The following is a 10,644-nucleotide window of genomic DNA, read 5'->3' on the forward strand; positions in this document are numbered from 1 at the left end:
TACTTCAAAAAGAAGAACTTTATTATTATTGTTTCATATTTTTTCATATTGTTAGAGTGAAATACGATATTGTTTTTGTATTAGAAAAAATATTTTCTCATAACTAAAAATATCAAACTAGAAAGAGAAAACAAAGATTTTTTCTAACGAAGAGATAGATAGTCTATAAGTTGAAGATTAAAACGTTTCAATTAGAAAATGTAACATTTAGATTTTTTATTTTCACTCTTTTTGGTAATATCACCATCTTTTTCATTTCTGTCTTTTAATGTATATCGAACAGCTTGTTCAAATATTTGTTTCAAGCCAACTCGTTTTAGTGCTGAACACTCCATATAACAATAGGCATTTAGGTCCTGTGCTAATTTATCTCCATCTTCTTTTGTGTAAGGTACTTCTCCATTATCTTGTAAATTTTTTACTTCTTTTGGGTCATCTCTTAAATCTATTTTTGTTCCAATAACCATTAATTTAGCTGTTGGACAGTGTTGACGAACTTCACGGACCCACTAATTGTCAATTTTAGAAGAATAGGGACTAACTTGTAGCAAACCAAAACAAACTTTATCTCTCACATTAATGTATGATGCATGATAAACTACTGAAAAACACAACAAAAAAATATCAGTTTGTGGATATGATAAAGGTCTGAGAGAATTATATTCTTCTTGTCCTGCAGTGTCCCATAATCCAAGGTTAATTTTTTTATTATCAACAACTACATTTGCAACATAATTATCAAATACAGTTGGAATGTAATCAGTTGGAAATTCATCAGAAGTATAACACATCAACATACATGTTTTTCCAACATTACCATCACCAACAACTACGAGCTTTACATTCTCAGACATCTTTCTTTTCTTTTTTTTTAAGATTTTAAGTTTCTATTTTTATTTTTGCCTTTTTACTTTGAATTTAATGTTATTTGTAACAAAAAGAAATGAAAAACAAAAAACAGAAAATATGAATGAAATAACTACAAGAACTGAAAATCATCAATTCATGTCTGCGATTGATTCGTTATTAGACAATATAGTTTCTTTGACAAAAAAAGTGAGATCGCTTAAGACAAAAAGTGAAGAATTAAAAAAGATAATATCCTCTCCAAATTATAAAAAAATGTTATTAAATGGATCACATAAAGAACTTTTCGAATTTATTTTTAATTTAATGAATGAATGCCCTCCAAAAGAGATTATTATTTGCGGTAGTTTAATTGATTTTATTGAATCTTCTGCTACATGTGGTTATATTCCACCTGTATTATATGATGCTGCAGTAGAATGTGTACTTTCTTCATTTAAGTATACTGCAAATACAACTCTAAACACTTCGATTATCAAATGTGTTAGTACTTTCATTATTTCTCAAACTCATCATATTCATTCAGAATTATTATTAAGAGCATTTAGAGTCATTTTTGATGCTACTTTATTATTAAATATTCATGAGTCAAGTATCAGTTCAGCTATTAATAATTTAACTCAATTAATTGGTGTTATTGTTATGAAAATGGAAATGGCTAATTCTGTAATTGATGAAGAAAAAGAAAATAAACGTTCAAGTATTTCATCTCCAGTAATAAATGATATTCTTCCATGTTTCTATGATTCGATCGAATTATTACATTATTTGTACTCACTCACTACAACACATTGGACACAAAGAAGTACTGTTGATACTACATTCAAAACTTTTCTTTCAACAATTACAAATGAAGCCAAAGAAACTCTTGACTTAAAATGTCAATTACATAGTCTTAGATTAATATCTACATGGTTAGATACATTTTCACCCACTTTACGTTCATGTAATTCATTCAAAAAAGTGATTGAAGACAACAAGTCTTTTTATCAAGATATACAAGAGTGTCTTATATTATCTTCAACAGATGAATTATTATTTGATGAGTCTATTTTATTAGTTAAATCAATAATGAAACACAAAGTTTTATTTAAAGGATTATTAAACGAAGTATTTCATGTTATTTATATACCACTATTAAGACACCCAATTATTTTTCCAACAATGAAATTAAAGATATTAGAATTATTAAACTTTGTTTGTGAAAAAAATGCTTTTTGTGAAATATATATTAATTGTGACTGTGAATTATATGGAGAAAATATTATAACTGAAATGATTTGTGTTTTATTATATCTAGTTGAAAATGAACAAGATTATTCAGTAAAACATTCTGCAATTAATACATTAAGACAAGTAATAAAGTCATTTAGAAAAGAAGTAACTGAACCTCCCAAAGGAGATTTTAATATTCATGAATTACTTGCTTTAAAACAAAAGTACAATGACATCAAAACAATTTTCAAAGAAAATGCTAAGAAAGGAATAGAACTATTTAAAGAAGGAGGTTTTTGTGGTGAATCAGTTGAAGACATTGTAGAATTTTTTACTAAAAATGTTGATTTAGACAAAGTCGCTATTGGAGATTATGTTGGAAAACATGATGAATTTAATCAACAAGTATTAAAAGCATGTATCAATAGTTTAGATTTTAAAGATAAAGAGATTGATGAAGGATTACGAATGGTATTTAATCTCTTTGTTATGGGAGGAGAGTCTCAAGTCGTTGATAGAGTTATGGAATGTTTTGGAAATCATTATTTTGAATGTAATAAAGAAAGACTAACTAAAATGTCATTGAATGCAGTTAATATTTATCAATTAGCTACAAGTGTAATTTTCTTATCAACAGAATCTCATAATCCATCAGCAAAAACAAAAGCAATGGATACATTTGAAAAATTTAAGGAAGTTATTAATTCTGGATTTGGACTTTCTATTGAAGAAAATATTCTTAAAGGAATTTATGAACGAACAACTAAAGAAGCATTTCATCTTCCTAAAATATCTATTGTTCAACAAATCAATGAAACAAATAAAAATGAATTTCAAGGAAAGAAAAGAATACTTCAAATTAAATCTGACTTAGAAAAAATGAAAGACTATTGTATTGCTAAATTAAAAGGATCTACATTCACACCATTTGTTTTGGAAAAATCAACATTAGTTCCATTAAAATTATATGAAACTATTGCAGTTCCATTAGCAGAATCAATTGAAAGAACATTTGAAAATATTGATAAAATAGAAGACATTAAATTAGTTCTTCAAGGATTAATTGATACAATTCATATGTCTTGCATTCTAAGACATGAGACAAAACCACAAATTATAAAAGCATTATTAGTAATTACTCATCTTGATGTTGTAAATACTATCTCACAAAGAAATGTTATGGCTGTAGAAACATTAATTGATGTTTGTGTAACTGATTTTGAATATCTTGAAGATTGTTGGGAAGACTGTCTTCAAGTTATATTAAAGATGGAACGTTTACATATGCTAGCTTCTGGGTGGAAAGAAGAGTCTAATAAAGTTCCAATTAAAGAACAACGAATAAAAAGATTTGAATATTCTTCTGACTATAAAGGACCAGTAAAGGAACGTGTGTTATTAACTGAAAATGTTCCCCAATGTATTCTTGATATAGGAGATGTTGAATTAGGTAGTGTTTATAATACAATAGACTTTTCTGATGAAGCAATTGTTTATTTCTTTAAAGGGTTATGTGGTGCTGCAACAAAAGAATTAGAAGCACCTATTCCAAGAATATACATACTTCAAAAATTAGTCATTTCAGCTGAAGCAAATATTGGAAGAAGTGAAATTGTTTTCCAGAAAATATGGAGGTATTTAGTTCCATTTTATATTCGGTGTGGACTACATCCAATTGAAGATGTTGCTATGTCAGTGTTAGATAATCTTCGACAGTTAACAATGAAATCAATGATGAGCCAAGAAGTTTCTGTTGAAAACCAAAAGGAATTTTTGAAACCTTTTGTTGTTATTATTTCAGATCATCCAAGTGTTAATGTAAGAGAATTTGTTATTCAAGTTCTTCAACAAATCTTAACAAATAAGAGATGTGGAGAGAATTTAAAAAGTGGATGGGAAACAATATTTGATATAGTTCTTTTTGCCTCTGTTGATGAAGCTAGAGTATCAATTCTTGCTTTCCAATTTTTTAAACAAGTATATAAGTTATTTGAAAAATGTCCTTATTATGAAAAGTATTTCTTCTTGTTCCTTAGATGTTTAAAGTCTTTTGGAAGACTTGAATCTGTTGAAGAAGTTGGGTTACAAGTTAATTCTTTGATTCAAATGATTTTAACAAATTTCTTTGTTGGTAAAAAAGAAGTTGAATTAAATGATAATTGTTATAGGAATATCATTCCAATGTTTAAAGTCTTATCAACAAATATTCATTCATTATATATTTCTGTTGCAACAAATTCTATAGAAATATTTTTTGGGTTATTAAGATCAATTGGTAATGTTACTAGTCATGAACTAATGGAAACAATATTAACAGATTGTATATTACCATTATTTACTACTGATATATCAAATCAATGGGTAAGTAATATTTTTGAAATTCTATTTGTTGCCACTCTTGATTTCTTATTAGAACAACATGAATATTGTATGTTATTAGTTGATCTTATTGAATTTGCTTTTTATGTTATATTTCATGAAGGACCAGCTTTTTCTTCAGCTGCATTATCATTTATTAATCAATTTATTGGTGGAGTTGCAAATACTAATGACACTATATTAATGCATTCATTCATTGAGAAATTTTCTGTATTTTGTACATCAGTTGTTCAATTTATACCTATTTATAATGAATATCAATCTGATAAAACAACAGAAGTTAATCTAACAAAGGAAAAACAGTTAAAAGGAAATTGTATGATTTGTATGAAAGAAGTTATTAGTGAATATTTAATGACATGCCCAATTTGTGGTAAACAAAAATATTGTTGTGAAGAATGTTATATTAAAGATACCCAATCACATAAAAAGATCTGTTTACAACAAGTTAAATTAAAACATCTTTCTCTAGTTACTGGGCAAGAATTTACTCAATCATTACCACAATTTACATCTTCACTAATTGAAAAAATTTCAGGAATTAATAATGTCTCACAAGCATTATTTGCTTTATTTAATATACTCACTAAAATTATTTCTGATGATGATATGGTAATTTTATTTACTCAATTAACTAATGTATTCAATGAATTATTCACTCTATTCAATAAACACCCAGAAGATGTAAGTTCATTAGTTAAGTCAGAAACACTTATTGAAATTTATGATTTATATGTTGTTCAATTATTTGAAATGTATTTAAATATTTTTACAAGTGATAAACATCACAGAGAGTTAATGTCAGAATTATATTTCTTATTTGCTCAAACATTACTTAAATGTTATGTTGATAATAAATGTGAATATAGTTTGTCTATTACAAAGAGTGTAATAATATCAATCACAAATCAATTAATAAAAATAACTAACGACACCGTTTATTATCAGATTGTTGATTTCTTATATGATTACTTTATTGACATGATTTCGACGAAGGATGAAGATTTAAGAGAGATTCTTCGTTTATTATTGCATAAACATAGAACAATACAAACAAACGAATTAAAAAAAAAATGATGAAATCTCATAATTTTATTTCATTCTTATATTTTAAGTTTTTTCATATGAAAAAAAGAAATAAATAGAAGCAATAAAAGTCTCTTTTAAAGAAAAAGAACTTTTTTCTGTTTCTCTCTTTCCCCTCATGCAACAAGAATGGAACCATCATCTCTTTGAAGGATGTGTTTTTATCCAACCACCTACTGAATTACAAGAAAATTCTAATCCTATTCAACCAGCATTCTCATTTCCTTCTGCTTTCAAAGCACCTTCAAATATTCATCTATTTCTTTATCCAGAATTACCAGAAACTGATTTTCTTCCTAGTTATTTTATTGTAACGTTTACAACACCATCAGGCACACAATATGGTCATACATTAAGAACAGAAGATGGCAGTATTTGTTTGATAAGTTTTTATTGTTGGGAAATTTTTTTTAGAAGAGTCGTTATTCGCTCCCAAACATATTGGAAAAATAACTTTGAAGGTCTTGAAAAATATCTCAATGATATTTTAGAATCTCCAGAACGTCCTCTTTCAACTGAAAAAATTTTAGATATGGATATTCCTATTGTTGTTGAGAAACTTCTTCTTTCTCAAGTCATGTTATTATTTAATTCTATATTATGTGAAAGAAGAATTATTGTTGTTGGTAGTAACTATGAAACAGTTACTTGTTTCATTTTATCAGCACTACAACTTATTGGGCCATTGTCTTGGCCTCATCCCATAGTTACACTCTTACCACGTTGTTATAGTGAATTAGTTGACCTTCCAACTCCATTCATTTGTGGGATATCAACATACCAATTTTCATTAATGCAACCATTAACAAATAAAGTAGTTGTTGTTGATTTAGACAATGGAACTACTCGTTCAAACGACCCTCTTATGATACAACAAGATAAAAATTTATTCCCAGAATTCGCAACACAATACCTAAGAGAAAGTTTAAAGAGTGTTTTGATGGAAATGCCAAAACAAATACCAGTCATGCTTAAACAAACATTTAATCAATATATTCTTAAACTTCTTCAAGCACCAGAAACATTTATTTCATTAAAAAATAAACGAGGGACATTAGTTGCTGAAATGGATATGAAAAAATATAAGAAAACATATAATTACAAAGCAGGAAGTAGAAAATTCATTGATTTCTTTTCTACAACTGGTGCATTTGATCAATATTTACAAAAGATAGAAAATGAAATGTTGAAAGGAGGTGGACAAACAGTTGATCCACCTGAACCTAATTTTTGGGATTCATTATTCCAATTCAATTTTCCAACTGATGACCTCACTAAGCAAAGAGGAAAACAATATAAAATGCAATAAAATAAAGTGATAATTGACTGTATGTTCTTTCAATTTTCTAAGGGCTTAATATGAAAGATAGTAATGTCATTTGTTCCAGCACTTCTCATATGAGCTGACCATGCACCTGTTCCTGGATGAGTGTATAAATACATTCTATTTCTATCAGACTTAATAGTATATAATCCATATGCCTTTTTAAAGAATAAATAAACAATAACACTAAATGGTGCAAATTGACCAACATGAGTATGTCCACAAAGCATAAGATCAAATATCCCTTTTTCACATGTTTGTTTATATCCGAATGGACGGTGTTGTAAAATAATATTGTAAGTCTCAGCAGATGGTAATTGAGATACCATATTCATTTCTTCAACATATTCTTCTTCAGTATTACTGTCATCAGTTCCAATTATGGCACAATTGTACTTTTCTTCTATACTCATTCTATTTTGTAAAAGAGTAATCCCACACGAATTTAACATAACTAATAAATGTTGTATCCCTGTTATATAATCATGATTTCCTGTTGACATATAAACTGGACATTCATTTGTTAAAGCTTTAAATGGCATTAATTCTTCTGTTTGAACATTTGGAGAATCAGTTAAATCACCAGTAATAACAACAAAATCTGGATGAAGGGGAAGAATTTTTTTAACTATGTGTTGTGAATGTGAAAGGAATCTACTGCCAATATGAACATCACTTATATGAACAAACTGTACCACTTTTGAAACTTTAGGAGATGTAAGTGTGATATGTTTAAATGGTAAACGATGTCCTTGCCATAATGAATAAATATCAAAAAGAATTGAACAAAGAATAATTAAACAAAATATAGTAATTCGGTAATTATTTGGCATATAATTTCCAGTTATAAACGATATAAACTTACCTCGGTGATATAAATCATTTCTAAATAATGAACTGCCAAATAATTTTGTTGAAATCAATACGATGTTTATCACATCATAGATAAGAGAGAATGGTATCAAATTAAAAATACAAAGATCTATAGTTGATGAATATAAATTAATTATTCTGAACCACTTGCTTTTAAAAATGAAGTCACATACGAAAATTACAAATGTTGAGAATACAAAAATATGTGGAACTACAAGACTGATAATTAAAGTAATTGCAAAATCACGTCCAACAGTTGATAAGTCATTGTCATATGAAACAAAAGGTATTAACAGAACTAGTCTTGATACTGTAATTGAGAACAAAAAAGTCATAAAAAAACACATAACGATAGCAATAACAAAAAAGGTTGGAGACACTTTAGACTCTGACATGATATTTTTTATTTTCAGTTTATTCCGAGATGATTTTATGTAAAGGAAAAGAAACGTCATCAAAAATCGAAAAGTAATGAAAGATATAATAATGAAGATGGAATTAACTTGTTTTGTGTCTGATTTTTTATTGTTTTTTTATTGAGTGATTCAATAAGAATCACCATTGTTTGAAAAAGGAATGAATGTTAGATAAAAGAAGAAAAAAGGGGTTCAGTGAGGTTTTTGAAAAAGAAAGGAAAAAAAGTAGCGAACGAAAAAGAAGTAAATCAAAATGGAAGACAAGAAACAAATCAAAGTCTTTGTTAAATGCCTTGAGAAAAACCAAACTATTATGTTTAAGATGAATTTTGATGAGGTTGCTGATAAATTATATTTACAATGTTCTGAACATTTTCAAATGGAAATTAATGCTCCACTACGTTTAATTTGTAAAGGAAAGATATTAGACCCCCACAAAAGTTTAGAACAAAATGAAGTTTATGATGATTCTTTATGTTATTTATATTCACCTGATATCCAAAGAACAATAAGTAATGATGAAGATGCAATAAATGCGTTGATGGATGATATGGTCAGAGACTTTGGATTAAGAAATAATCCTAGAATTATTCTTTATGTTAACAATCCTAATACAGGAGAAATGGTTCGTGTTATAAGAACTCCTACTGTTGTAGTCAATACTCAAAATGAATCTTCAATTAATACAACTAACTCACAACCATCTCAAAGTAACAATGAAACAAACAATGTAACTAGAACACAAGAAACAGAAGAACAACCAATGTTTAGTCAAATTATAGAACAATCTCTTATAAATTTACTTCGCAACATCAATAGCCAAAGTCTTCAAATTGGTCATGCTACTCAACCACAACAAAGCCCTGTTGAAAATCAACAAACTGTTCATTCACAAAATGTCAATACTACGAATAATAATTCACAGCTACAACAAAACACCAATCAAAATGGACTTAGAGAAGAACAACAAAGAAGAGAAACTAACCAACCTCAAATCAATCCTATTCCATCTTCAAATCATAATAATAATAGTTCAAATTCTACCAATACCCTTTTAAATCAATTAAGGTCTATAGATAGTCAAATCATAGCAAGGCCAGTCCCTACAATATCATTCCAAATATTAGACATGAGACCTCGGTCTATTCCAATTGATAATTTACATGCGTTTCGAGGTAATACAAGAACAGTATTACATTCAGTTGGACAAGAAAGAACGTGTCAACAAGAAAACTCAAGTACTACACCTATTCAACCAAACAATAATCCTATAGAAGAAAAAATCAATAGGCTTCTTTTTGAATTATTTGTAACACTTATTTTTAATGAAAGAGAAGAGGATGTAGCAAAAGAAGTGATTCAATCACTTTCTACTATTTCAAATAACAAAGAAGAAATTATTGGCAGCTTTATTAATGGAACAGCAACTCTTCTTACATCACTTCTCAGTGAATCAACAAATGAAGTTAAACATTCATTACTAAGAGATGTTTTAAATATTATTTATTATAACTTGTATGAATTTTATTCAAATGATCCTCTTACTCCACAACAACTCCTTTATTATTTTAAGAAAGATATTTACGATATCATCGAATTAAACAAAAAATATTCAATCAATAATATCTTAGATTTGTTCCATAGGTTACTTCATCATATAGTTAGTCACGCTTCACTACCTCCCAAAGTTACTTCTAAGATTTCTCCTTCAATAGAAACAGAGGAACAATTTTTAAAAGCAGTACAACGCTGTCACGAAGCGTTTAAATTGTAGATTAATCTAAGAAAATCCTTCATTCTCTCTTTCTATTCATTTTCCTTATTCAACTTGAAATCATTCATATTTAAAGTTCACCTTATATTTCTATTTTTAGAATTCACAAAAACTAAAAAACAAAAAAAGAAAAAGAAAGTTAGAAAAGAAGCGTTGACCAATCAAATGCAAATATCTCTAAACCAAGAAATCTCAGAAAAATTATTATGGACAGTTGTTTAGTTCAAATCAAACAAATTGTTTATTCAACATCAAAAAAGAATGGGAAACAAAATCAGTCAGAAATTAATGATATTCTTACAATGACTGGAATTACTGGAAAGATTATATATATTAAATCGTTAATTGAAAATGTATTGTCTGATGGAATTGGAAGAGAATCATTTAAATTACAAACATTACGAGATGAAATTAATGCTCTAACACAATCAAGCCAAGCAGTTTTATTTAAGAAAGAATTATCAGCAATGAAACTCTCAACTACTCAAATTAAGTCATTTCGGGTTACTCCTTCTGGAGAATATTTATTTGGTATTCTTCCTAACCAACCAACGTCGTTAACATCTGCTTTGTTATTTGATTATTTATGTGAACACCCTAAAGAACGAATTGATAAAACTAATGGTTCAAATGCTAATATTTTTTCAGTTTCATGGAAAACTCCCGTTTCATTAGATTTGTCACTTCCACCAATTCATACTATTTCAGAA

The 10,644-nt window shown here is 27.8% G+C and overlaps 6 protein-coding genes across 6 annotated transcripts in view; 4 read left to right on the forward strand and 2 right to left on the reverse strand.

The window, feature by feature from the left end:
* ENU1_181300 (hypothetical protein) overlaps nucleotides 1-107 on the forward strand; it is a gene marked incomplete at both ends in the record, with an annotated part of 654 nt that extends 547 nt beyond the window's left edge. Inside the window, one exon of the mRNA XM_008861491.1 lies at nucleotides 1-107. This exon is cut by the window's left edge and continues 547 nt beyond it. Coding sequence (XP_008859713.1) covers nucleotides 1-107 — 107 coding nt within the window.
* An 84-nt stretch (nucleotides 108-191) lies between these two features.
* ENU1_181310 (Rho family GTPase) lies at nucleotides 192-854 on the reverse strand (the record flags this gene model as incomplete). Its single annotated transcript, XM_008861492.1, has 2 exons — nucleotides 192-509; nucleotides 564-854. The coding sequence occupies 2 exons, from the start codon at nucleotides 852-854 to the stop codon at nucleotides 192-194; spliced, it is 609 nt and encodes a 202-aa protein (XP_008859714.1).
* A 268-nt stretch (nucleotides 855-1,122) lies between these two features.
* ENU1_181320 (brefeldin a-inhibited guanine nucleotide-exchange protein, putative) lies at nucleotides 1,123-5,551 on the forward strand (the record flags this gene model as incomplete). Its single annotated transcript, XM_008861493.1, has 1 exon — nucleotides 1,123-5,551. One exon carries the CDS (start codon nucleotides 1,123-1,125, stop codon nucleotides 5,536-5,538), a length of 4,416 nt encoding a protein of 1,471 aa, XP_008859715.1. The 3' UTR covers nucleotides 5,539-5,551.
* Nucleotides 5,552-5,665: 114 nt separating this feature from the next.
* On the forward strand, nucleotides 5,666-6,856 carry ENU1_181330 (DENN (AEX-3) domain containing protein; the record flags this gene model as incomplete). Its single annotated transcript, XM_008861494.1, has 2 exons — nucleotides 5,666-5,924; nucleotides 6,009-6,856. The coding sequence occupies 2 exons, from the start codon at nucleotides 5,666-5,668 to the stop codon at nucleotides 6,854-6,856; spliced, it is 1,107 nt and encodes a 368-aa protein (XP_008859716.1).
* A 29-nt stretch (nucleotides 6,857-6,885) lies between these two features.
* On the reverse strand, nucleotides 6,886-8,139 carry ENU1_181340 (phosphoesterase, putative; the record flags this gene model as incomplete). Its single annotated transcript, XM_008861495.1, has 1 exon — nucleotides 6,886-8,139. One exon carries the CDS (start codon nucleotides 8,137-8,139, stop codon nucleotides 6,886-6,888), a length of 1,254 nt encoding a protein of 417 aa, XP_008859717.1.
* Nucleotides 8,140-8,413: 274 nt separating this feature from the next.
* ENU1_181350 (hypothetical protein) lies at nucleotides 8,414-9,934 on the forward strand (the record flags this gene model as incomplete). Its single annotated transcript, XM_008861496.1, has 1 exon — nucleotides 8,414-9,934. The coding sequence occupies one exon, from the start codon at nucleotides 8,414-8,416 to the stop codon at nucleotides 9,932-9,934; it is 1,521 nt and encodes a 506-aa protein (XP_008859718.1).
* Between the last annotated feature and the right edge of the window lie 710 nt (nucleotides 9,935-10,644).

This window comes from Entamoeba nuttalli (assembly GCF_000257125.1).
Source record: "Entamoeba nuttalli P19 unplaced genomic scaffold asmbl_8150, whole genome shotgun sequence".
In the NCBI taxonomy this organism is placed as follows: domain Eukaryota; phylum Evosea; order Mastigamoebida; family Endamoebidae; genus Entamoeba; species Entamoeba nuttalli.